The sequence below is a fragment of the Neofelis nebulosa genome, chromosome 9 (genome assembly GCF_028018385.1).
Source record: "Neofelis nebulosa isolate mNeoNeb1 chromosome 9, mNeoNeb1.pri, whole genome shotgun sequence".
NCBI lineage: Eukaryota > Metazoa > Chordata > Mammalia > Carnivora > Felidae > Neofelis > Neofelis nebulosa.
In genome coordinates, this window is record NC_080790.1 from 113,817,486 (window position 1) to 113,844,310 (window position 26,825).

Below are 26,825 nucleotides of genomic sequence, written 5' to 3' on the forward strand. Positions count from 1 at the left end.
CTCTGGAGAGAGATACCCATTTCACAGATGAGAATAGTGGTGTTGCAGGAGCTAAGTCCCTTACCCCATCCTTTTAACTGTTCCACAGAGGTGGAATAGGAGGAAGTCATTACCCGCTTTGAAGCTGAACTAGGCCACGGAGCTGTAGATGCCACCAGTCCTGGGATCTGTAGGATTCCAGACCGAAGCTGTCACAGCAATGCTAGACAGATGCCCTGTGGCCCAAGCAAGCACCGGCTGCGTTCTGGACCCTACAGGAAAGTCAGCTCCTCAGAGAGGTCTTCCTTGGCCACCCCACCTTAAACAGCCCTCGCCCCACTTATCTTTGCCCCAGGTCACTTACCTTCTCAGCATTTTGTAGGCAGGAAGCTGCCACTTGTCTATTCTCTGTCGGCCCAGTGGGGTGTGAGCGGCATGAAAGCGGGTCTGTCTTGTTCACTGCTATGTCCCCAGCCCTTCGTACAGTGCCGGGCACACAGTAGGCGCTCAGTAAACCTCGGCAGACTTAGTAGCTGTGCGCTGTTGGGCAATTTCTTAACCTCTCTGTGCCCAGTGTCCTCCTTTATAAAATGTGTATAAACAAACGGAGTCCCTCCAAAAGTGGTTGTGAAGGTTCCATAAGTTCACGCAGTATCACAGCCAAGCAGGCCTTTTAAGCAGGCCCCTACTGTGTACCAGGCCGGCAGGATTTCCCTGCGGGACCTTGACGGTTAGAGCCACGGGAGTCAGAGAGGAGATGCTCCTGGGGGCTGAAACGTCCTAGAGGTCAACTGGCAGACAATGGACTTGGAATTAACAATGGCTAACATTACCAGCACCAACTGTGTGCAAACAGGCATCCTAAACACCTCGTTCATCTCCCACCTGCTCTGTGAGGTAAGTCCCAGTAGTATCAATATCCCCATTTGGCAGCCGAAGAAACTGAGGTACAGAGAAGGCAGGTAGGGTCAGGGTAGATAACTTGCCAGTACGCAGTGGAGGCGGGGTTCGAACCCAGGCCATCCCATGCTTTTAACCCGTCTGCTTCCTAGCCCTTCCTCCGCTGGGTGAGACGGAGGAGAGGCTGGGAAGGTGTGCACTGGGGGCACGTGGGTGTTCTGATGCCTTGGGAGGCTGTCCCCCCCCATTAAGTCTGGGGTCAGGCATGGGTCAATATTGAAAGTCCCTTGCTTCTGCACACCTGGGCCACCTCCTGGCTTTCTCCAGAAGCTGATGAGTCCCAGCTGGTGTATGAGCAGAGGCAGAGAGCAGGAAGGCAAAACTGGGGGGGTGCTGACAGTGGTCGATTCCTCTATGCCAGGAGCCCTGGAAGCCTGGAAATGCCAACTCAGCAGCTCCAACAGCAACCTCAGCATCTGCCCAGGATGGTTGTGGGATCGGCTGCTGGGGAAGAGAGGGAGGCAGCCTTGATCTGGCAGGCAGGAGCCTAGAAGTTCCAGAACTTCCCGTCCCATGCCTCAGTTTTCCCAGCTGTTAAATGGGGGGGGGGGGGGGGGTGCTGAGGGGATCATGCTGATATCCCAAAGGCTATTCAAGTAGAGCTCCCAGCCATGCTCCAGGCCTCATACAACCCTATTTAATAGGTGCCATCTTTGGCCTCCGTTTACACAGGTGAAATAGAGGCACAGAGAGGCAAAGTGACTTGCCCAAAGTAACGCAGCTTGAAGAAACGAAGCTGGGATTTAAACTTGGCCCGGGGTGACCCAGGCCCAAACTCTGAGCCATCTCACTTGCTTGAATGGGGGGCTCTGGTGTAAGAGTCTATTAGCCACTCCACGCCCCTCCCCCCCCCCAATGCGTGCTGGGGTTTGTCTCAAGTCCCCTGACCTTGCAGGGAGCCTGGTGCTCTGATTCAGGCAACCAGGCCTTTCTAGAGGTTTCAGGGAGCTAATTAAGGTGTGACCTTGTCAGGCACAGAGTTAGCATATTCAAGAACATCTCCAACTTTGAAGGCAAGACACTTTAATGGTGGAATGTCAAGGTCTATGATGGTCAGGATAGGGACTCAGTCGTCCGCAGAGGCAGAAGCAAATCTTGAGAGCTGACAAATCAACCCAAACCCAGGCCAAAGAGGACTAAGGTGAATGGGGGTCACAAGGAGGTTTTTTCACTCGACAATTTATTCTTTCATTCAAGAGATATAGCACTGAGCACTCATTATTTGCCCAGCCCTCTGTAGGTCATGGGGTGTGGCAGTAAATAGAACAGATCTGGGCTCTCATTTGAGGCGCATTCAGCCCTGGCAGGGGGAGGAGGAAGGAGAACCCCTTTGGAGGGCCCTCCCCTACCTCCCCCAGCATTAGCACCTTTGGCCCTCTTAGAAGGAGGACTCTGTGGTTTAAAATCAGGGCTCTGCAGCCAGATCAGCCGGGTTTGAATCCTGACACCTAGCTAGGCCTCCTTGAGCACGTCATCTTGCCTCTCTGAGCCTTGGTTTCCTCATCTGTAAAATGGGGCTCTCAGTAGGCTCCACTTGGTGGGGTTTTTTTCCCCTAAAGTTTATTTATTTATTGAGAGAGAGAGTGCAAGCAGGAGAGGGGCAGAAAGAAGGAGAGACAGAATCCCAAGCAGGCTCCACACTGTCAGCACAGAGCCCAACATGGGGCTTGAACTCATGAACTGTGAGATCATGACCTGAGCCAAGATCAAGAGTCAGACACTTAACCAACTGTGCCACCCAGGTGCCTCTTGGCAGGCTGTTTTGATGGTCAAACCACACAGAGGGTTGCTTTTGACTCCCAGCACATAATAAGTGCTCAATAAATATCAGCTAGCATTGTCATTATCTGAAACTCTGAAACACACTCCTCCCACCACATATCATCTCTGTCCTGGGCTAGATCCTGGGGTCAAACAGGAGGGTGGCGATAAGAGAAAGGGTAAATAGTACAGAGGGAGAGAAGAGTGCTCTAGGCAGCAGGAACAGGACTGCAAAGGCCTCGAGGTGGGAGGCATTGAGGGAATACGGTAGAAGCTTCAAGAGGGTCTAGGACCCTGCCACACTCCTGACCCCTCCAGGTGGCCCCTTCCTGGAGTCTGCTGAGGCTCTGAGTTCCTGAGCCAATGAGGAATGCAAATGGAAGGCTGCCAGGCCCTTTGCCGCTGGAGAGGAGGCAATGTGGCAAAGTGGTCAGAGCACAACCTCTGGGGCAGGCTGTCCAGGTTGGACCCATGGCTCACCGCCTACTGGCTGTGAGACCTTGGACAAGTTACTTAACCCCTCCGGGCTCAGTTTCCTCCTCCGGAAAATAGGGCGAACAATACTGTCGGGCCTGAAAAGGCAAGTGTGAGGAGGAACTAAGGTAATGTTTGGAAAGCGTGCAGATCAGTACCTGGCATGTGGCCCAGAGCCGTAAGTGTTTATTAAATGAATCAAGAAAAACACGCGCAGCCGCGGTAAGGTGCCTGCCACTGGGCCCTCGTCTGGGCTGCAGTCACCAAGCCTCCAGCTGCATCACCCTCTCAATCTGCCACAGTGTTTGAGCTGAGGCCACACTCCTCCCCCAGTACAGCCCCCTCTGATGACAGGGCACAGCGAGGGCCAGCCGTTCTGTCCAGCATGGGGCAATCCCTGTGCTGGAATGCCCTGTGGGCTGGTCACGCTTCGTTGGACCCGCACCACTGCCTGAGGCTCCTGTTCCCCGCTCTTCCTTTGTCCCACCTCTCCCTTCACAGGTACCACACCTGCACCCTGGCTGAAGGCACCCGTCCTTCCCCCCACAGTGTTATCTCCCATAAATTTCTGGCCTTGGTTTTCACATCTGCTTCCCAGAAAACCAAAGTGGGCCAGTAGAGAACATGGGGCTTAGCAAATTCCAGAGAGCCCACTGTGTGCCCTCAGGCAAGTCGCCTCTGTGAGCCTTGAGGTACAGAGCTTCATCCTTCTCCTATCTTCTTCCCTTTGGCCCAGAGGAGGAGGGCCTGGATAAAACACACTGGAGAAACAGGGCAGCGTAAGTGAAGCTTACCAGAAAAAGAGCCCCATCAGCGTGGAGTGGATGCATTTGCGGCCACTCTCCTCCTTGGAATTCATACAGAATTCCATTATCGGCCCTGGACAGCAGCTCAGGGACCATCTTCTCCCATGCCCATTTGACAGACGAGAAAGCTGGAGCCCAGAAGGAGGAGCAAAGGGGGCAGAGCCGGGACTAGAATTGAGCTCCTGACTCCCGGGGCACTGCTCCTTCCTAACCACAGGCGGTGAACCCTGCAAATATGATGCCTCGTCCCCTCCACAGAAGTGCAGAGCGAGGCACGGGGCAGTTCTGCCAGTCACCTGGGTTACACAGCACTGAGATCCACACCCAGACACCAGTAGCCAGCCTCCTCCCGGACGGGCAGAGCAAGGTTGAAATCTGGAGGATACCAGGGCAGACTGAATAGAGCAGAGAGGGCTGAGACAGCAGCCCCCACTAGCGAGACCTGTTGTATCAAGGCTCCTGGGGAGGCAGGCTGTGGGCCACACGGATCCGGGACCCTCCCCAGTTCCTGCACACAGTAACCTTGTGGTCTGGAACTCATCATGTCACGTGGGTTCTACAAATGAGGCACAACAGAGTCTTCGGCCACGAGGTCATGGTGAGGCTGAGATGAGGGAAGCCATGGAAGTTAAATCGGTCAACAATTATCAAGGCAGGTCACTGTGTGCCAGGCACTTCTCCAAACACTTCACAGGTACATTGTCACTTAATCATGACTGCAACCTTGTGAGACAGGCCCTGTTAACGCCCCCACTTTACAGATGAGGAAACGGAGGCACAGAGAGCCACGTGGCTGGGAAATGGCAGAACTCGGATTTGAACCGAAAACAGGCGGACTCTGAATCCCTCTCACTAAAGCCCCTGGCAAGGCCAGCTTCTGTGGAGGGTAAGTGTTTAGAACAGTGCCAGGCACACAGAGCTGCTCAGTGCTGCTGCCGTTGATAGAACAATAATTATTATTGTCGCTGGGGAAAGTTGCCACCAGCAGCGCTATGTTCCCAAAAGTCAGAAGAATGAATATCCTGACATGTTTTACAAAATGTATCAGTTCTTCTCTTTAGAAGTAAGGGAGTAGTTACCAAGTGTCCAAGATCAATGCCTGTTGAATTGAAACATTTTATGGTCTTTTTCAGAAAACAGGGAAAGAAGGGGGGAGGGGCAAACCCATAGACCCACCATCCGTTCAGTTTCCACGTTTATTTTTATTTTGGTTCATAGTTGTGAACATGCTAGGAGAGATTTCGGGATGCTGATCCTTCATTTAACAGGATTCCGTGAGCTTTTTCCCTTGTACGATGATTTTTAATGACTACAGAACATTCCATCAAGCAGGTGGCTTCTTCATAGCCCCCTCCCCATTTTCCCCAGTTTCGGGCTTTTATTCCAGTCTCAGATGCTGCAGCAGACATCCCTAAGGTTAAAGCTCTTTACTTATTTGATGGTGACTTGGAGAAATGAGTTTCTCATAGCAGACTTTCTGGAACTAGGAAGCCAATGTTAGGAGAGGTTTAGGGGACAGAAGGGCCTTCTCAGTGTCCTAGTGATGAAACTGTGCCAGCCATTGTGTATTTCCTCCATGCTTAAGGCCTCCCCACACTGTAGGGTTGTTTTTTTTTTTTTTTTCTTAATGTTTATTTATTTTTGAGAGAGAGAAGACAGAGCATGAGCAAGGGAGGGGCAGAGAGAGAGGGAGACACAGAATCTGAAGCAGGCTCCAGGCTCTGAGCTGTCAGCACAGAACCCAATGTGGGGCTCCAACCCACGAACCGTGAGATCGTGACCTGAGCCAAAGTTGGATGTTTCACTGACTGAGCCACCCAGGCGCCCCTAACACTGTAGGTATTTTTGAACCTCACTTTCTGGGCTGAAGGTTTCTTTTTTTTCTTTTTTTCTTTTTTTTTTTTTTAAAGTTTATTTATTTATTCTGAGAAGAGTGAGCATGAGCGGGGGGCGGGGGGGGGGGGGGAGAGCAGAGAGAGAGAGAAGAGAGAGAGAGAATTCCAGGAAGGCTCCGTGCTGTCAGTGCAGAGGCCAACACAGAGGCTCGAACTCATGAGCTGAACCATGAGATCATGACTTGAGCCAAGATCAAGAGTTAGAAAAATGCCAGGCAACTGAACCACCCAGGTGCCCAGAGACCTGGGATCTTACACTCAACCTACTAGTGCTCTACAGGACCTTGACTATGTCACTTCTGGGGTGGATTACCTCTCCATCCTGCCCAGTGAGAAGACCTGACGAGAGAGAGCCCAGTTCCAGCTCTGTCCCTAAGCCATCATGAATGTTCAATGTCTTGGGAAGCTCTCTGGGTTCAGTTTCATTGTCTCTTTGGAGGAGATCAGAACGGGGGAACCACCAGGCAGGCAGAGGTGAGCTCATGGGCACCCACTTGTCTTACACATCCCACTGGACCAAGCACCCATAGAAGACGGAGATCCCAGAGCCCAGCACAAACTCAAAAATTTGGACCCACCACAAATAACCATCAACACACTCCTCCGTGGCCCCCAGCTCACTCCTGTCTCAGAGCCTTTGAACTTGTGGAGCCTCTGCCTGGAGCACCCTCTCCTTGGCTCCGCCCACAGCCAGCTCTATCTCATCACTCAAGTCTCTGCTCAGATGTCCCCTCTTCCGGGAGACCCTTACTCATCACCTCACCAAGTTTTATGTCCCTCACAGCACTGAGCAACTATTTGAAAGGATACTGTTGACATCAGTGTTTCCTTCTTCAGTGTCTATCCACTGCCCCTTGAATGTCACCTCCAAGAGAGCAGGGACTAGGATTGCCACCACTTACTCCACAGAACCCCACAAACACGTGGGTGCTCCAGGTACAACTGTGCATATAAAAGCCACATGTATTGAGTACCTAGAATAGGCGAGGCACCATTCCAAGCCTTTTACATATAGCAACTCTTGTAATGCACCCAAGCCCCTGAGCTAACAGCAATTACTATTCCCATTTTATAAAGGGGGAAAGTGAGGCACAGAACAGTTGAATAACTTGCCCGCCATTCCACAGCTAGCAAGTAAGAGAGCTGGGGTGCCCCACTGCACCCTGTAAGAGTATGCTGAGCCACACATGGGACAGAGTCCCTGTCCCCATGAAGCTCAGGGGCTAATGGGCTAGCTGACCTAGTCTACAATACAGGAAGTCAGGGATACTTACTTCCCCTAGAGGAAGTGATCCCTCAGCTAAGTCCTGAGGACAAGTAGGGGCGTGCTAGGATGAAGTGGAGGGAAGGACAATCTAAAGGAGGAAACACTGTGGAGGCCAAGAGATGAGCCACCGGGCACCAAACCTAAAGAACTAGAAGTTGCTTGTATGGCTGGTGTAGGGAACACAGGGGTATGCCATGTGTCAAGGGATATGATCATCTCAACCCTCAGTGACTGAGATTTGAAAAAAGTCCCAGGGGGGAAATATGAGGCAATACGGCTGGGAAGATGGGCACCACTCCCCCAGATCGTGCAGGGCCTTGGCAAGCTCAAGGGTCCATGTTTTATTCCAAGGTTCCACATCACACCTCAAAGACTAGTGGAAGCCCCTCACTCGGTGGTGCCCAAAGGCCACACAAGGGTCTCTGGAAATTTCTGCTGACTCACTGTGGGACCTCAGGCACCTCCATACTCTCTCTGGGTCTTAGTCTCCCAACTGGTATTGAATGACCCAGTGCCAAAAGCACATCCCCACTCCATCAGCCTGGCATCCCATAAACAGAATGCTGTTGACCAATGAGATCCTGACATTCCTGGAGTCCAATTCTGGGACTCTTGTGCACTGGCCATCCCATACTTGCTGAGGCCAGCCCACCACCATGGCACTTTGCCAAGCAAGTCTCTGGGCAGGGGGTTGAGTTCTCCTGCTCCTCCATCCTCCAAGATATAGAGGCTCCCCCTAGGTTTTGGCAGGATGGTTGGGGGGGGGGGGGTCTGCTCAGATCCTCCTGGAGACAAAGGAGCTGACCTGCAAAGAGTTCCAGCGGGAGCCCCGCTCCCCCTCCCTTCCCCCCTCTCCCTTCCCAGTCCACGTGTCTCTATTGTCTGCTCCCCGCTTCAGGGAAAGACACAGCCTCGGATGTGTCAAAACCACCACCCCCCGGCAGCAGGGAAATTAATTACTGGACGATTTTCACTTCCTCTTGCAGCGCCTGCCTGAGCTAGGCACCGGAACAGGACCGGCTGAGAGGGGCCGGCATCGGCATGGGGGACTTGCTGCCCCCACCAGTTCTGGGAGAAGAAAGTTGAACCCCAAACCCAACAGGGGCTTCAGTGGGAGGCCAAGCTGGGGTGGGGGTGCCGACTTCCTCTAGTTAAAGCTGAGTGTCCACACTGGCCACTTCTGAATTGGGGGAGAGGGAGAGGACTGGAGGCAGGAGGGTCGCGGCTGGCGAGCTCACACTCTTTTCTTTGCATCCCCTTCCCTGTGTCCCCATGTGCCTGAACCCCGACTGCTTGGACCACTCTCTGTCCTCTCCCGTCGGCTTCTCCCTCTATCTTACACTTTTCTTTCCCTTTCTTTGCATCCCTGGGGGGGCTTTCTTTTTGTGTGTCTGGATCTCTTTTTTTCTCCCATGGGTGTGTGAGCGTGTGTTGCTACTTCTTTCCATGTCTGTTTTCCTTCTTTCTCTGTTTCTCTCTTGTGTCTTTTTGTCCTTATCTCGGTCCCTATTTCTACCTCTTTCAGTGTATGTCTCTGTCTTTCTCTGTGTATCTCCTCTCTCCTCTCTCTCTCCCTCCACCCCCCCCCCTCCTCTTTCTCCGTCTCTCTGTATCTCTGCGCCTTTCTCGCCCTCACTTTCTCCCCTCCTGCCTGCCCGCTGCTCCCTGCGCCTGGCCTGCCCCCACCGCTGCCGGTTCAGGGGAACGTGTGCGGAGCGATTGTCCTGGGGGACATTTGATGGATTAGAGCGCTGAACAGTTCCATTGCTAGGGGACCACCTGATCTCCTCCAGCCTGCGTCCCATATAAAGCCGGCAGGCAGCCGGAGTGCTGAGCACAGCTCCAGCGATCGCCTGTCTGCGCGCCGCCGCCGCCAAGCCCGAGCGGGAGCCCGAGCCAGAGCCGGGGCCGCCGCCACCGGTGCCGGCTCCGCGCTGCCGCCCGCCCGCCCGCCCGCTGGGAGCTGTCCAGTGCTGAAACCCCGCGCCGACAGCCAATCGCGCCCGGCTGGCCGCCTCCCCCCACCGGGGCCCCACGCAAGTGCCCCCGCCGAGCCCCCCGCCAGTCGCACCATGCCGCGCTCCTTCCTGGTAAAGAAGATCAAAGGGGACGGCTTCCAGTGCAGCGGGGTGCCGGCCCCCACCTACCACCCCTTGGAGACCGCCTACGTGCTGCCTGGCGCCCGGGGGCCGCCCGGGGACAACGGTGAGTAGGACCCGGCGGGGGGGGGGGGGGCGGGGGGGAGGGAAAGAGGGAGGGGAGTTCGGGCCCTCCCCAACTCGGGCCACGAGGAGGGGTGCGCGCGGCAGGGAACCCCGGGTAGAGATTTCCCTGGCTGTGTGCGCCTCCCGGGCTTCCCGAGGGCCGGGCGGGCGGGGCAGGGGCTAGGTCCCTACAAAGGGAAAGTCGCAGGGTCGATCCATCCCACAGCCACGCGCCAGCCCGGACTTAGAAAGTTGTGGCCCTAAACGGGGCTGGAGTGAGGGGTGGTGAGAGAATGGAGAGAGAGAGACAGAGAGAGGCACCCACGAAGGGCTAATGCTGGGGGGCTAATGCACAAGGCAGTCTGTGGGTCCCCTCTCCCCAGTGGAGGGAAGGAGGCTGGATGTCTGAGTGTACTGCCCTGGTGGAGAAGATAAGCGGGCCTGCACTACCAGTCCCTGGGGAGACAGGGTTGGCTCCTTGGGTGTAGCTGGGGGCTCCCTCCTTCCCTTCAAGCCTGCTCCCCCTGGCGATGCCAGACAAGTGTTCTCAGGTCCCCTCTCTCAGCAACTCTTTTGTTACCCTCAGCCACATGCCTGCCAAAGGCTGGGCCTGTCCTGGGGACTGCAAGGAAGAGGGGATTTCTAGGAGGGGTTCCCCCAAAGTGGCTCCTGGTCCCCTGGGCTGCACTCCCTCCCCACTCCAGCTTCTCAACCCCCTCCAGAGCCAGCCCTGCTGTTCCTTGTAAGTCCCCCACCCCCAACACACTCCATCTCTTCTCAGAGCAAGTTCCCGCAGGGACAAGGGTTTGAGGGACAAGAGAGGTCATTCAGGCTCAGAAGGGGGTGATCTCTGAAGGATGTAGAGAAGAATCTGAGACTGCTTCTGTAGATCCCATCCCCCATCAAGGGGATCACAAAAGGGTTCTCCTCTGATGGCCCACACCAGGGCAGGTGTCTGGAGAAGAGGCATCCCTTTGGCAGTAAGAAATCTGACATCACATGTGGCATTGGCTTTGGGGTGTGTGGGGAGGGGGAGATGAGGAAGAAGAGGGGAGGAGAGAAAAAGAAGAGAAGAAAGGGCTGAGAATGGGGGGGGTGGGCTGAGGTGGTGAAGGCAGGAGCCAGGGAGGGTGGGAGTTTCACCTTGGGGATTGCCAAGCACTTCACCCACATTCCATCACTCTGTCAAGCCAGGTAGCAAGAGGGCGCTGGGCAAAAGGCTCTGTGACCTCATCAAGGTCAAAGAAATTAGGGAGTGATCAGGGATACAGCTGCAGCCCCTCAGCCCCTGGCCTCCTCCAGATCCCCAAGAGAACCAACCCCCATTTTCTTCGTCCATATGTCTCTCATTCTACTGTCCTCTTTTCTTGACCCCAGGGCCTCTTGAGTTCGAGGACAGAGGCCCAGGGATATGGCTGGGCTTGTCTGAGTGCTGGCAGGACAGAGGGTGGACCTGGGACCATGCCAGGGCTGGGGCGTGTGTGTGCTAGGATCTGGGTAGAAATGCCTGCAAGACTGGGATGTGGATCCCTTGGGGGACTGGCACAAAACCCTGGGCTCCCACCCCCTGAGGCTTCTGTGGTCCTGTCCCCAGGCCAGTTGAGGAAACCCAGAGAAGCCTAGAGAATTTCTCATGCATAGTCTAAACTGCAAACTATTCCTCAGGAGGGAGGCAGGAGTGCCTTGCTTTGAATTCAGGCCAAAAAAGCTTTGAAAGGAGCCCCTGAGCGAACGGTGGGTCAGAGCAAAAGTTGGGGCAAAGCTATCAGCAGGGGTGTTCCCACAGGGGTTCCACCAGGTTTGGCACCCCAGAACTTCCTTGTCTTTTGCCCTTTCCCCAGAAGGTTGTAGACCAGCTCCCTGGCCTCCAGAGAATCCTCCGGCTGTCCTGATAGTCTGATCCCTGGCCTAGAACCCTGAGCGACTTGGGCTCTAGGTCTCTGACTCGCTATGTGACCTTGGGCAAGTGTCTTCCCTTCTGTGGTCCTCTGCCTCCCCAGCAGGGAAAGAGTTTGGATGGCTGAACTGAGTATCCTTCCAACTTTGACAAGCTCAGCTTTTGTGAAGGTCAAGTGTGGAATGGGAGGCTCTGGAGATGCCTGGATGAGGGTCTAACAGAATGCAGGGGGCCATCGTCGGGGTTTCTGTAGGATTCTGTTTGCCATCCAATGCCTGGCTGAGGGTGGCGGAGTTTCTGAGACCAGGTATTTCTTGGCTTCATTCTCTGCAGGCTGCCCCACAGTGAGGACAGGCACCCTGGCTTAGCTGCTCTTGGCGGTATCTGCGGTCCAGGGTTAGTGCCGGAGATCAGGGGGTGACCCTTCAAGCCTGGGTATGGCCAGGAAACACAAGGTCTGCCTCATCCTGTTGTCAGGGGCCTCTCCTATCCCTGGGGTGTGGCTAGACCGGGCAGTGAAGGCTCCCTCATCCCACGGGTGGGTAGGGTGCTGGGGGTCCTCAGAGAGCCTACCGGCTCCTAGTGGCCCGTTGTCTCCACTCTGCCGGAAATAACCTTGCTGAGCGTTTGAGGGAAGTGTGAAAAATTGCTGAGCCGACGTTTTTCTCTCCCAGCGTGTGTAAGTGTGCTGGGTAAACAAGGAGAAAGAGAGGAGGGGGGGGAGGTGAGGAGATGGAGGGAGGAAAGGAGGGAGGGAGGAGAAGGGAGGGGGAAGGGGGGAAGGGGGGAAGGGCCTGGGGCTGGAGATAGTTCCAGTTATTAGAAAGATCCTCTTACAAGCCATTCCTGCAGCAGCCGCTACAGGGTCAGGATGAGGCTGGTGGGAGGGGAAGCTGGGAAGGGGTGCGGAGAGGGGGGCCTGTGAATGTGGAGGTCAGGAGAACCACTGGCTCCTAAGTGATGAAGATTCAGGGCCCCAAATTAAAGAGGTGTACTCCCAGCTCAGGGAATGCCCGGGAGTGCTGAGGATTCCTGGAGGACTCCTCCTACACACACACACACACACACACACACACACACACACACACACAAGCAATGCTCTACTCCCTCCCTTTTCAGCCTCTACAGGCTGGGCAAAAGGTGCAGGTGCATCAGGGCTCCAGGCCTCGCCCCAGCCCAAAGAGCCCTTAAATAGGGAAGGGGAAGCTTCCCAAATGGAAAAATCTCTAGGCCTTTCTGCAGAGCTCCCCAAAGAAGGCAGACCAGATTTAATTCCACCATCCTGTCCAATACAATGCCTCATTTCTCCCCCTCCTTCTCCTCTTGCTCCTCCACTGTTTTCTGCCTCAGTGCAGCCTCCCCTTCCCCTCCTCTCCCCTGAGTGATTCTGAACACAGATTCCGTCTTGTGAGATGCCAACTCACATCCTCCTGACCCTCTCAGAACCTCACCCTCCAACTCCACCAAGCCCACCCCTTCGCATCCTGGGGAGATGCTGGGGGAACTCTCAGCCATCCCAGAGCAGGCTGCTGCTCATCTATCTGCGTGGCTGTAGTCTCCGTGGATCTCAGCCCATATTCACTGCCTACCTCCATCACACCCTCACACCCCAACTCTGAACTCCAGCTGGGCTCCCTGTCCTCCCTCCTCTGCCCCCCCACCCCCACCCTGGTCCTGCCCCCATACTGCTTCAGAGTGCATCTGACCCAGGCAGATGAGGGATCAATGCCAATCCAATAACACAGTTGTCTGCCCTCCACAGCTACATTAAGCCTCTCCAGCAGGCTGAAGAAGCACTCCTACTCTTGCCCATGGGCTTATCTAGTTGACCACATTACACCAGCGCCCACTTCCTCTCACTCCCTCTGATGGCGCCAGGGAGTCGCTTCAGGCCAGGCCTGGAAGCCCGGCTGAAAGTCCCCAACACATCCACCCCACACCTCAGAAAGGCCATCTGGGGAGCAGGGATGCAAAAGGGCTGCCCCAATTCCTTGGCAGAGGGAGCCCAGAGACGGCTGGGGAGGTGCCCAAGGACACACAGCAGGCCCATCTGGCTCTTAACTACCACTTCCCCTGGTATCTCAGTCTTGATCTAGGCCCAAGATCCAGGTTAGAGACATGTCAGAGGTCCAGGTTCAAAGTCCAGGTCCAGATCTGAGATCCAGGCCCAACATCCAGGTCCAACCTTAAGTCTAGGACAAGGTCCAAGGTCAATGTCCTGGGCTAGTCCAGTCCAAGATTCAGAACAAATTCATGTTCAAGTTCAAGTTTCAATGTCCGAGATCAGGTCCAGGTCAATGTTCAGGGTCCAGGATTACGATCCAGATCGAATTTCTAGTTCAAGGTCATGCCCAGGTCCATTCTGAAGGCTTGCCAGGTTGATGTCTTAGACTCACCATTAGCTTTTTCTGTGGTCTTGGACTGGTCTCCCCCAACCCCAGCCTTAGTTTCCTTCTCATGAACTCAAGCGGTTGAACTTGATCTCTTTCAGCTCTGACCTTGTAGGGACCCAGAAATCTGATTTTTCTAAGAATTAGTCAGTGGGAGTATGGAATAACAGGGCCCATGTGGGATATGGAATCTGGGGTCCACAGTCCCCTCTAAGCCTGGGATCACAAGGGTGACATGAGGGGACAGAGCTGAGCATCTATTTTTCAAGCCGCCTGTTTGTGGTTCCTGAGGGACAGCAGAAGAATACATCAAGTCCCCATGTCAGCACAGAAATTTATATCATCCCCCAAACTCCCCACACCCCAACTCCCCCCACACACACTGTGGGCAAAGGGCAGTGAGCACAGGGGAGGGTTAGCTCCAACCTACAAAGGCAAACGAGGCCAGGGAGACCCGTGACTTGCATGAGGTCACGGGGCACAAATGGTGGACCCTGTCGCACCTCCCTGGTGAGTGCTTCATCTACATGTTCTAGGGACCCTCCATAGCCTGGAGGCCCTCTGAGAGGCAGGATGAGACCCTTGCTGAGAGAGATGAGACCCCCAGAGTTCCTGGCCTCCCTCCCAGCTGAGGTGTCCGGCTGCCAGCCTTTGGGTAAGAAGGGAGGTTGGAATGGGCCCTCTGACTGTACCCTTCTGGAACAGAAGGAGGGGAGGGCAGAAAGCAGGAGGCGTGGAGCGCCTGCATGCATGATGCAAGGGCCTTCCGGAGACTCCCCCAAGGGAGCAGACCAGTCAGTGCTAGGCAATTCAAGACCCTTAGCCACCCACTCCTATCTCCACAACCCCTTGAAAAATCTTTCCTATTGATTCCTGCAGAGCTGTGGACCTCCCCACGGGCCACAGGAATTGGGTCACAGTCAGGAGGAAACAGAATATGTGGGATTTCTTGAGTGGGGGGAAGGTAGGGAGGGACCCTGGAATCCTCCAGACACTCCCTGGGCCTGGGTCAGGAGGCGTCAGCCCCACACCCTACAGCCGTGGTCATGTTGGGCCAGACTTCACTCTGTCCCCTGCTCATCTGGACTCCCAGGGACCCTCCCCAGTGGGCAGGTGTACCAGCTGCTAGGCCCTTGGAGGATGTGGGTGTCGTTTCTGGTCTGGTGCCCAGGGAACAGCTAACAAAGATGCTATAATAAGGGGAGGGGGAGGCACCAGCCCCTTTGCCCAGCTCTGTGAGCAGACAGGAGAAACTATTTTTATCCCGCTTTGCTGCTGACAGACCTGGCTTTCTGCTCAGCTGGCTGGAGCTGATTCTCGAGGCCCGAGGCCCTGGCACAGCAAGAAGCAGCTCTAAATATACCCGTGCAGCAGCCCCTCCAGCTCCCACCACCAAGCCGGGCTGGGCCCTCCTCAGGAAAGTGGGCCACCTGGAAAGCTGGCCCACTACCAGGCCCCTCTCTTTTTCTGCCAATCTCAAGGCAGGGCAGTGGGACTGGGGCTGGAAATTCCCTGGGGGAAGGTTGGGACCCTGGGAATCTGGGAGAGCCTGGGAAAGGGAGTCAAGGACTGAGAGGCAGGAGGCTGGCCTAACTCTGGTGTGAACTTGCTTTGTGACCTGAGGTGGGTCAAGGCCTCTCTCTGGGCCTCAGCTTCTATACGGCCCTGGAGGAAGTGACTATCACGTTCCCTTAGAGAGGAAGTAATGTGCACAGGGCACTGAGCAGGGTGCCTTGTACAGAGTAAGTGCTTAACAAGAGTCAATCATTACTTCTGTTAGTTTTATTTGCAAAAACTTACAAGGGGCTGGAACAGTTTCTCAAATAGCTTCTCTCCACCCCCAACACCCCACCATCCTATCAGACACGGGCCAAGTGGGGGGTGTTACCTGGAAAAGAAACCCACTGCTCCTTCCCCCCCCCCCCCCCACCAGTTGAAAACTTCCTACCCCAGCAGTCTCCGTCCAGCTAGGGTGTTCTGGAAAAAAAACACAGGCTTCGGAGGGTTACAAGCCTAGCTTCTCTTCCAGCGACCTTGGGCAAATCCTCTCCCCTCTCTGGGCCTCTGGGCTTAGCACTGTGCCTGGCACCCAGGGGAGGTTCAATGAAAGCAGTGGTACTGTTAATGGTACTTACCAGAAATGCCTCCCCTCACCCCAAGGGGCCAGACGGCTGGGTGAGACCATGTCTGTAGAGCACCTAGCACCTTCATCTTCGTAAAATTCCCTTCCCACCATTCCTTTGTCTACCAGATTTTTCATTTTTAACGGATTCTGGACCTTCGATCTAAAGTATCGAGACTCTTAGGCAGAGAAGGCCAAGAGTCGTTCGCAGGTGACATGTGTATGCTGTCTCCAAAGTGTTTCTGAGCCTTCCCCCAGGTGGCAGGGGTGGCTCTAGTCCCGATCCCTCCAATGGGGGATCCGAGCCCAGAGAGGCTGTGTGACTTGCCCAAGAGCACACAGCTAGGATATGAGTAAAAGAACCAGGATGAGAGCCACGTCTCTTCTCCCTGGGTCCCTGGCCATTCCTGCCTCTATCGTGACCCACTCTGTCACTCTGTCAGATGGGGGACAAGTAGCTCAGCCATCTATGGTCACCTGTGGAACAGAGGAAAGCACCGAAAACCCATCGGGGTTCCATGCACAGAGTTAGAACACAACTTAGCGTCCTAAAGGATTCTCCAGTGTTGAGGCCCAGAGAGGTGAGGTGGTTTGCCCAAAATCATATAGCAGCCTGAGACTCCCATGTGTGTCTCGTTCTCCTCTTGCTAGATTAGAAGGATATCACCAGGAAATGTAAGGATAATAATGATGATAATAATAACAGCAGCTGGGGAGACTATTGTGTGCCAAGCATTGTACTAAGCACTTTATATGCATTAATTCATTCAGTGCTATTACAAGCTCCCTTATACATACGTGGCACAAAACGGTTACATAACTTGCCAAGGTCACATAGACAAGGAGAGGTCTAGGGTGGCTCTGAGGAGAGTGAGGTGGAATTGAGGGAGCTTGGGGGTGTGCTGGAGGGACAGGAAAAGGGCCTGAGGATCTAATTCAGCAAGGGCCACGATGCAGAATGGGTCTTTAAAGCATCCCAGTCGACCTTCTTCCATATAGACCAAGTCCAGAGAGGTTAAGTAACCTGGCCAAGGTCACAAAGCAAGTTAGAACACCTCCTCCCGATATGACCACGAAAACTCTCTTCTAGCCCACAACTCTACCCCGCCCCCACGCACACAACGCACGTGGAGCTTCACGGCTGCTGGGAATCAGGTCTGGTCTGCAATGCCTGTCCTGAAGGCAATTCTGCATCTGTCTCTAGGCTGAAGAGCAGCCTTTGTTCGAGGCGCCCCTATTTCTATGTAAAGAGCCCCCCAGCGACAGGAGTAAGTTGCTGCAGTGCTATAGGCTGCCACCAGAGGGCACCACAGGCAGGGAGCCCGTGAGGACTTGGCCTGGGTCACTGAACTCCTGCCACCCACCAAAAGTTTTCTCACCAAAACCTGAAGTAGAAATTACACGTCCTGAAGCAACAGAGGCCCAGAGAAGAGCATCAAGATGTGTCTTAGCAGATGCCAACAAAACCATAGCACAGAAACCCATGTGGGGAGATTGTTGGATTGGGATCCTGGGTTGGGATCCTGGCCCTAAGTTACTAGACGGGCACGTTGCTTAACCATCTTGTGTCTAAATTTCCTGGTCTGTAAGATGATACCAACCTTAGAGTCAAGAGGATGGAATGCATTCATGTATATAAAGCCCTCAAAATGGCACCTGACACATTTACGTTCTCTAGGATGTTCATTAGTATTTCTTCACTTTTCACATACGGTTTCTTTACTCGTGGACTCCCTACCGCAACTGTCTGCATGCTTCCATTATCCCCCGTTTTACGGCTGGGGAAACAGCGGCACAGAGAGGGCAAGCAGTTTGTCCAAGGTCACACAGCTGGGAAGAGTCAAGTCAGAACTCAATCCAGGCAGTGCGGCACCAAGGTTATGCTCTTAACCAGTATGCCGTCCTTATTCAGTAACAGGACACGTGCTGGTCACATGATCAGTGATCCCCTGACACATGGATCCTATACTATCTATCCCCTGAGGCACAGAAAGGTACATGACTTGCTCAAGGTCACCCAGAATCTGTGCCAGGAGTCAAGCTGTCCGAAGACCAGGTAGGCAGAATGGCCTACAGCGGATCACGCTGGGCTGGGGAGTGAGGCTGGCCCCGCAAATCTCCATTGCCACTTATCACCCATTTCACAAATGCTTATGGAGCGCTGGCTAGCTGGGGCCCTGGGGATGGGAGGTAGCCACTTCCTCCGGGACCTCTGGGTGTGTGGAAAGCAAGGGAGCAGGGCAGAGTGTTCCAATCCTTGCTCCACCCCTGAGCAAGCACCATTACCACTCCATACTTCAGTTTCTTTATCTGTAGTGAAAGTGTTTTTGTGATGATTTGGTCAGGTGATGGGAGTGAAGCGCCCAGCACAAAGCCTGGCATGCAGTAAGTGCTAAATAAATATTTGCACTATCTCAGGAGTTACAATAGAAGTACCAGGGACAGGAGGTCTGGGAGTACCAGGCAGGTATTTAACTCAGTCTGAAACAATACTCCCTGAATGTTTTGGGGCCTGATTCCTGGAGTTGGGGGGGGGGGGGGGGGAGTGCCTCCAGACCAAAGGCAGACAGGAGGGGAGGAATGGGGTGCTGGGAGGCGGGGCAACTCTCCTTCCCCCATTAAAAAACTGCCAGCCCCACTGCCTTCTCTGCAACCCGAGCCCCTCCCTACTGAGTCATCCACCCCCACAGTCCCCAGTCACTCTGTGTACAGACTGTCTTGTGCCAGCAGCTGAAGGGAAAGAAAAAAAAGGGCATGCCCTCACCTTCAGGGCTGGGGGACACTCTGCACAGACTTTACTCTGTGACCATCCCAAATTCCAGATGAGAGGAAGAGGTACAGAGGCTGGATCGGGCAGGCAGGCTGTTTCAAGTAAGGAAAAGCTGTGAATCCAGTTCCCTGCTTACAAAGTCCTATTCCTCCTGTTTTCTTGAGTGGGGGAGGCTGGAGAGTGGGGAGAACGGGTCTCAAGGTCAGAAGGAAGGTCAGATCTCCTGCTGTGCCACTCCCCAGCTTGAAGCCTCAGAAAGGGGCCTGACTTTCCTTGTTCTCCTGGAATCCAAAGACAATGGAAACACTTTGTAATTTGGTGCCAGGTCAGTAAGTGTTGTGCATGTCTGCCAGAAATTCCCCTGAGAGCCCGGACCCCAGGTCTGAGGGTGCCAGGACCACGCTAGGCCCTGGGAAGGAGAGACAAATCATGGTGGCCCCTGCACTTGGGAAGCCTCTGTGGAATCCCCTGGGCGAGCCTCGGCCTGCCTACCCACCAATCACACAAACCCAAGGTAGACAGGATTTCTGGTCCAATTCCAAAGAGGAGGGAAGAAGTGGGGGAGGTGAATTCTCACAGGGAGACTCCAGAATGCTTCTTAGTGGAGCTGGGAGCAAAACAGGCTCAGGAGCAAGTACAAGGAAGTCCCATTCCTGAAGCACCTAGTACATGCCACACACTTGACCTCTCAAATCCTCTAGCAGCCCCGGGAGATGGGTCTAACAGGGCTGTAATTCATTTATGCAACATCTACTCATTGCACACCTGTTTTTTTTAAGCCAGGCACATGCTGGGCACACAAATCCAGCCCTTGGAAGCTCACAGCCTGGTGGGGTAGGCAGACAATTAAATAACCTTCAGTGAGGACACTTATTCAAGCAAATAAAAAGCATAATTATAATAGCTAACATTTATATAGTAATTACTGGGTACTCCTTCTCTCCCTTTCTCTGTATTTCCTTACACAGAAATTGGGGATGATAACGGCACCACTTTGCAGGGCCTGTAAGGACTGAATGAGTTAACATGCATAAAGCACTGAAGCAGGGCCCGGTGCATGCTTAATACGTGCTTCTTTTCATCACTTAACTCTGCCCTTCCAAAGACCCTGGGAGGGAGAGCCCAATTATAAGCTCCATTTTGTAGATGAGGAAACAGATTCAAAGAAGTTACAGCACTGGAATGGCAGAATGCTGTTAGAATAAAAGCAGCATGGCCTTTGGCGTCAACCTGCTAAGGTCTGAATCTTGGCTCTATCACTTACTAGCTGGGAGTGTAGACTCTTTACGTCTCTGTCTGTAAAGTGGGTGTGAAAAACAGTAAGACCTTCAGTGCGTGGTTGTGAGCACTTAAGAAGCTAGCGAACACACAGCCCGTGGAACCGTGGGGGCGCCATGCTCCAAGAGGGTGGCGCAGGGGTTGTTTCATCGGTGGCCCATAGCGGAAAGATGTGAACACAGGCAGGGCGGAGGCGCAGGACAGCGACCGCCGTCTTCGTTAGGAGCGCCAACATTTCCCAAGAGCGAGCTCCGGGACACCGCGCTGGAGAGCGCCGGGAGTGTGACCTGCCCCCTGCGGCGCCTCACCTACGTCCCCGCTCCCTTCCCGCCCCTGCAGGTTACGCCCCGCACTGCCTGCCGCCCAGCAGCTACGATGCGGACCAGAAGCCCGGCCTGGAGCTGGCGCCGGCCGAGCCCGCCTACCCGCCGGCGGCGCCGGAGGAGTACAGCGACCCCGAGAGCCCGCAGTCCAGCCTGTCGGCGCGCTACTTCCGCGGGGAGGCGGCCGTGACCGACAGCTACTCCATGGACGCCTTCTTCATCTCGGACGGGCGCTCGCGGCGGCGGCGCGGCGCGGGCGGCGGGGACGCGGGCGGCGCGGGGGACGCCGGGAGCGCCGGGGGGCGCGCGGGGCGCGCGGGGGCGCCGGCGGGCGGCGGGCACCGGCACGCGTGCGCCGAGTGCGGCAAGACGTACGCCACGTCGTCGAACCTGAGCCGCCACAAGCAGACGCACCGCAGCCTGGACAGCCAGCTGGCGCGCAAGTGCCCGACGTGCGGCAAGGCGTACGTGTCCATGCCCGCCCTGGCCATGCACGTGCTCACGCACAACCTGCGCCACAAGTGCGGCGTGTGCGGCAAGGCCTTCTCGCGGCCCTGGCTGCTGCAGGGCCACATGCGCTCGCACACGGGCGAGAAGCCGTTCGGCTGCGCGCACTGCGGCAAGGCCTTCGCCGACCGCTCCAACCTGCGCGCGCACATGCAGACGCACTCGGCCTTCAAGCACTACCGCTGCCGCCAGTGCGACAAGAGCTTCGCGCTCAAGTCCTACCTCCACAAGCACTGCGAGGCCGCCTGCGTCAAGGGGGCCGAGCCGCCCCCGCCGCCGCCCGCCGGCCCCGCCAGCTGAGCCGCCCGCCGCCGCCGCCGCCCCCGCCGCCCTCGGGGGCCCCCACCTCCACCTCCATCCCCTCCGCGCCCCAACAGCGTTTCCCTGCCCACCCCTCCCCCCTCGTGGGGAACCCCTCCCAGCCCGGAACTTTTCTCTCCCGCCCCGAGAACCACCGCTCACCTCTGGCACTGGCTACCCCAGCGCACCCGACCGCAACGTCCTTTCCGCCCCCTGAAACTCGGACCTTGACCCCCTGCTCCCAACTCAGGCACCAGGTCCGCACCTCTCCCGGGCCCCACATTTCCTTCCGCCCAGATCCTGCACCTCTCCCCTCTTTCAGACTTCTCTTCCCACTTCTCAGCTGAGTCTCTCCTATCGTTCCTCTATTGGAACCCCAATCTAAGGCCCAAACCTACCTTTGACTCTCACGTCTGTTGTGGTTTCCTCATCCACACCGGTACGCAGGCCCTGCAGCTCCCAGACCACATTCCAACCCCAGACCGTCCTTCTGGCCTCTGCCGGGTCTCGCTGTATGTGTGCCCATTAGGGATCCAATCCTCACCCCTCCTGGAGTCCCCGGTCTGTCCCTGATCCCCTCCATACCCTGGCCTTAGGTCCAGCCATTCACAGCCCCCTGTACCATGCTCACATACATCTCCCACCCTCTTCGGTCCTAGGGCCTTCTCAACCGCTCCCACCCCCTGCTCTCTCCAGACCCCCTCCTCCTCCCCGCAGTTCTCATCTTTCTGTGTTCACCTGACCAGGGGCAGACTTGAGGGGCAGTTCAGGCCCTGCCCCATTAATGTAGTCCTCCTCTCACCCCAGGACAGCCCCTCCCTGGGCTTCCAGTCTCCAGCTGCCTGCTCCCCAGATTCTCTGAGCACTTTCCCCCACCCCCAGGACTACAGGTACCCCTCCTTATTTGTTGGGGGGAGTCTGGGGCACCTCACAAATGCCCTTCCCCCTGTCTGGCTGGGCCTCTCCAGTTATTTATTTGTGTATTTATTTATTTATCTATTTATTGTTATATTTAATCTCTTGGCCTCACCCAGGGATGGTCTGGCTTCCCCAGCTGGACTGGGAGGTCAGGGAGCCAGGCAAGGAGAGAGACAGCAACGGCCATAGAAAGCTGTTCCCCACCCCACCCCCCACTCACACCCCCTCTTGGGGAGTGAGGGAGAAGCCTCACCCTCCTCAGAGCCTGAACTCTGGGGAGGGGGCACGAGAATGAGAGGGATAGCCTGCTTACCCTCAAGCGGGGGGGGGGGGGGGGGGGGGGGCGGGGGGGGGGGGCGGTGAGGGGTATCAGGAGATCCAGTCATGGGGCAGGTCCCCACACTCCTGAGCCTTCCACTCCCACTCCAGGGAGACCGGAGAGAGGAGCCTCCTCGATTTGTTTCCTATTTATTCCTCTTCTCAAGGGACCCCAGGTTCCAGGGACCGACTGAGCCCCGGACCCCGCTGGGGCCTCCGGCCTGCTCCGCTCCCGGGAGGAGCGCTCCCTCCCGGCCACGTCTATGCAACTCTCCCGGGCAGAGGGGCCGCCACTACCTCCCCCGCCGCGCTTTCGCATGCCCGGGCGAGGACCGAAGCACACACCTCCACGCTCACGGGCCCTGGCCCCCCCTGCTTTAAGCACACGCCTCTGCCCCATCACTAGGCGCCCAGTTCTGGGGGCAGGAGTCCTGGACTCTCCGACCCCTCCCTCTTTCCTCCCAGCCACAGAGGAGGGTGGAGACTGGAGGGTCCCCTGGAGCAGGGGCCCTTCTCTAGGGAGGGCTTCTCAGCTCCAGGCCCACCTGGGAAGGGAGGCAGCAGGGATGGGGGGAGGGAGAGGGGTCGCAGAAGCAATTACGGAGGGTGTTGACCCTGTAAATAGGAACTTCTGACAGCAATAATTTTCCATGCATGCTAAGCCTTTTGGCCATATTTTGTATGAGCGCTTGGCGCTCCCCCTCCCTCCTCGTCCCCCATCTCGCACCCCAGACCCCCCTCCCTTCCTCACCTCCAGCAGATTACTTGTAACGCAATTCAGGGATATTAAAGGGACTTTGGCCACTCACCGGCGCCTCTAGACCTTGTGATTGGGGGTGGGGCGTGGGCAGAGGCGGCATCTGAGAGGCAGCTGGATTTTTTTCTCTTTTTACATTTTTTTGTTACATATTCATCTTGTTTCATATTAATCTTGTTTATTGCAGCTGCATCTTTTCCACTCCATTTCCCTCCCCTTAGCGTGACCACCGTGTAGCTGCCGCCAGGGGTCACACACTCCAGAGGTCCTTTGGCATCCTCAGTCCTAAATACTCCTCAACAACTGGGGTCGAACACTCAAAAGATTTCAAGAGCCCGATCAATAGCATGAATGAAGCAGGTTGCTTTGATACATTAGGGAATACTGGAGCCTGTAAACTCACAGGAAAGACTGTGTCTCACCTTAAAGAATTGCAATCGAGTTAACTCTACCTGCCAAACAAATACAACTGTGAGCCAGAGCCAGATTTCTCTCTTGATAGCCGGTTTACAACCCCTTTATGGTTCCCCACTTCATCCCCTGCTGCTTTGGCCAGGGCGGGGGTGGGGGGGGGGTTGGGGGGGGGGGGAAGGTTCTGGCCAGCCCTACTGATCACACCTGGGCAAGTACATGCATGCAGAAAGGTGGAACTTTGGCTCAGCAGGCAAAGTTACCCCAAAACAGTAAGCTGCCCCCAGGGCCAGTCAACTGTCATCAAGGGTGACCAGGAATGTGTTGAACAGCCCATCCCTCCCCCTTGCCAGCTGCCTTGGTGAGCTTTCAAACTACAAAAGTGTCCTCACCTTACCGAAAACTTCCCTGGGGACCACAACACCGTGCCACCTAACGCGAACCCCCAACGTGGACTCACTGAGAGGCAAGGCCATGTGCTTTGAGGGCTGGATGCCAGGCTGCAGGCTGGAACTCAGTCTCCCCTGGGGCCAGCTTTTGGGGTCCCTCCTTTTGTGGGCAGTACACTCAACTTTTATTACTGGTGCCTGTCTGCCTTTCCCTTCACATACCTCTGGACAAGTGGCTATAATCTGAGCAATGTGCTATATGTCTCCAGCAATGACAGCAGTTTGGGGATCCCCCCACACACACACACACAAAATCTCCAAAGGGGCTTTGAGGGGCCCAGGCACCTGTTGCCTTCCCTAACCAGCCACACATAGTCCTCTGTGACTGCATACTGCTTCTTTCTTTTTTAAATATTTATTTTTGAGAGAGACAGAGCACAAGCGGGGGAGGGGCAGAGCGAGAGGGAAACAACAGAATCCAAAGCAGGCCCCAGGCTCTGAGCTGTCAGCACAGAGCCTGATGTCAGGCTCCAACCCACGGGACCGTGAGCTCATGACCTGAGCCGAAATCAGACGCTCAACTGACTGAGCCCCCCAGGAGCCCCCACACTGCTTCTAACCTGGGGTTGTGTCAGTTACGTTTATTTCAGACCCAGGGAACAGAACCCACGCTAGACCCACATTTTACAAACATCTCATTCCCTGTATTAAATCCCCTTGAAGCAGAAAGTGGTTAACACAGGGAATTGCTGCTGACAGAATTGTTGGAAGGACCAAAGGGGAAGAGCCTTCAGCTGGACCCCCTAGAACATCTCCACAGAACCGGCCCACCAGGGGAGCAGCCACTTCCTCCAAAACCAGACAGGGATATCAGCAGGCTCACTGGAACTACTGAGTTCAAGAACACAGCACTATCGGTGTGACCCAAGGGCCAGGGGGCCGCTGCCACTGCCTTTAAAACGGTCTCCTGTCTCCCACTGTGCTGGTGGCCCAACACTGGAACACTGTCACAGAAAAGTTAGGGCCTCCATGACCATCTCGCCAGCACCAAGAGACAAGGCAATAAGAAAATGGCCCCTGCCCACCTCTGCCATCCGAACTCCGCAGCGGGGCATCTAACTGGCGGAACCTAATTCACTATCATTATCCTGGCTGCAAGGAAGTCTGAGAATGTAGTTTTTAACTCTCTAGCATGCAATACAGAAGGCGCCCCAGAGGGAGATGGGAATCGATGCTGATTCCCACTATCTAGATCCCGTCCTTCCCTCCTTGACTGGCAGCCATGCAATTTGGGACCTGACCATCAGCTTAAGGGGTGGTCCTGACCGGATGAAAAGTAATCTCACCCCCTAGGGGCTGATAAATGGGGAGGTGACTCAGTTCTGGCCAGTGAAACTTACGGAGAGGCTCGCTGGAAGCTTTCAGGAAAGTCCGCTTCTCCCTCTCCTTTAAGAGAAAGGAAGCCAAGTCTCTCTTCTCCCTGGACGTGAACGAGGAAGCTTATCATCTCATGACCTTGAAGGGAACCAGCCTTAGCCTGAAGCCCACCCCCTGGATGGCAAAGCGGAGAGACGAAAAAAGCCCATATCCCTGATGACACCAGGGAGCGCTGACAAAACGTCCCTGAAGCCCGCTCAGGATGCTGCCTCTGGACTTCACGGTTTGTGACGGGAATGTCTTTATTGTTGAAGTCCCTCAGCTCAGGCTTGCCCCGCTGTAGCCCTCAGCGCCTCAACTGGCAGAACAATCCATTCTGCTTTTCACAGTCCTCTCAGAGGAAGACCTCCGGGGCTCAGCTCTCCAGTCCTCCATCTAGCAACTTTGCAGGCGCTCGTATCCGCACCCAAGGAAGGAAACTCATTTCCTGTTCCTTCTTGTAAGGTTTGTGTTCCTCAGGGTTCTCTCCTAGGCTCTCCTCCTCTCACTGTACCCTCGGGGGGGAAAATGAGCTCATGACACCCATGGCCTCAGTTTCCACCCACAAGCAGATGTGCACATTCACATTTTCAATTCCAACCTCCTCTCTAAGCTGCAAACCCGTATCTGCCTGCAGGCCACCTCCACTCCCAATATCCCAACAGCGCGCAGACCAGCCCAAGTCGGAGGCTGCGGTGTGGTTCTCCTCCAGGGTTCCCCACCTCGGTGGATGGCGCCAGCATCCATCCCATCTTGCAGCCAAAAGACTCAGAAGTCCCCTCTCCCACCTCTGTCTCCCCTGCCCTAGCATCTAATCTGTCACCAGCTTCCTCTCAATTTTCTCCATCCCCACCCTAGTCCACAGCTACCATCAACTCTTACCTGGACAATGGGACCAGCCTTCTCACTGGCCTCCCTGGATCCATTCTGCCTCCCCCACCTCCCTTCCTCTCCTCACAGCAGCCACAGGGTTCTTTTCAAAAATGCGGGATCTTTACTGATCATGTCACTACCACTCCCCCCACTTCTCTACTTAAAACACTTCAACGACATCCTGGGCGGGGGACTGGAACGCGCTTAGGGTGACTTCTGAAGCCTTCCTTACCTGGCCTGGCTCTTCCAGTCATTCTAGCTGAATCTTCAACCATGTGGCCAGCTGCCTCGCTGCAGCAGTTTTGTTCTCTCCTGCCACAGGGCCTTTGCATAAGCGGTTCTCGCCACCAGTGACATACTCTATCTGAACTGCTGTCACTGCCACCCTCAGGAGTTAAGTCCGTTTTCATCCTTCATCTCCCAGCTGCATTGTCACTTCCTCAGGGGCCACATGCTCTTCATTTAGGGCACTTACCATCAGTACACTTTTCCGTTAATCAGTGTGATTATTTGGTCATTATCTGTCTCCTCCACCAGACTATAAACTTCACGAGACTGAGAATGAAGTGTCTTTTTTGCTCATCATAAAATCCCCTAGGTCTAGCACAATGCCTAGCCGATAGCAGATGAACGACCAGTAATTATTTTTTAATGAACTACATACATTTAAGTCATAATCAATAAAGGCAGCTTATGCTTTAAAAAAAAAAAAAAAAAAAGTCTCTGTCCCTCATGGTCATGGCTGATTGGCTCAAATGTGGGCATCTGGCTAGAATTTGGAAATTTCCTCTCTTTGCCTCTCTGAGTCAT

At 55.1% G+C, this 26,825-nt stretch overlaps 2 protein-coding genes across 11 annotated transcripts in view; one reads left to right on the plus strand and one right to left on the minus strand.

Moving 5' to 3' along the window:
- FAM110A (family with sequence similarity 110 member A) overlaps positions 1-26,825 on the minus strand; it is a 151,006-nt gene that overhangs the window by 118,626 nt on the left and 5,555 nt on the right. For 2 of the 10 annotated variants that reach the window (XM_058685167.1, XM_058685169.1), the window contains exon 1: positions 26,248-26,399. The exons of 2 other annotated variants lie outside the window; for them this stretch is intronic. The gene's annotated coding sequence lies outside the window, so the exon portion shown is untranslated. Of the gene's footprint in view, positions 1-26,247; positions 26,607-26,825 lie in introns of those variants that run through there. 6 more of the 10 variants (XR_009248912.1, XR_009248910.1, XR_009248911.1 and 3 more) reach the window with 6 other exon arrangements.
- Positions 8,119-22,189, plus strand: SCRT2 (scratch family transcriptional repressor 2). Its single transcript, XM_058685165.1, has 2 exons — positions 8,119-9,347; positions 20,143-22,189. The coding sequence occupies exons 1-2, from the start codon at positions 9,215-9,217 to the stop codon at positions 20,931-20,933; spliced, it is 924 nt and encodes a 307-aa protein (XP_058541148.1). The 5' UTR covers positions 8,119-9,214; the 3' UTR covers positions 20,934-22,189.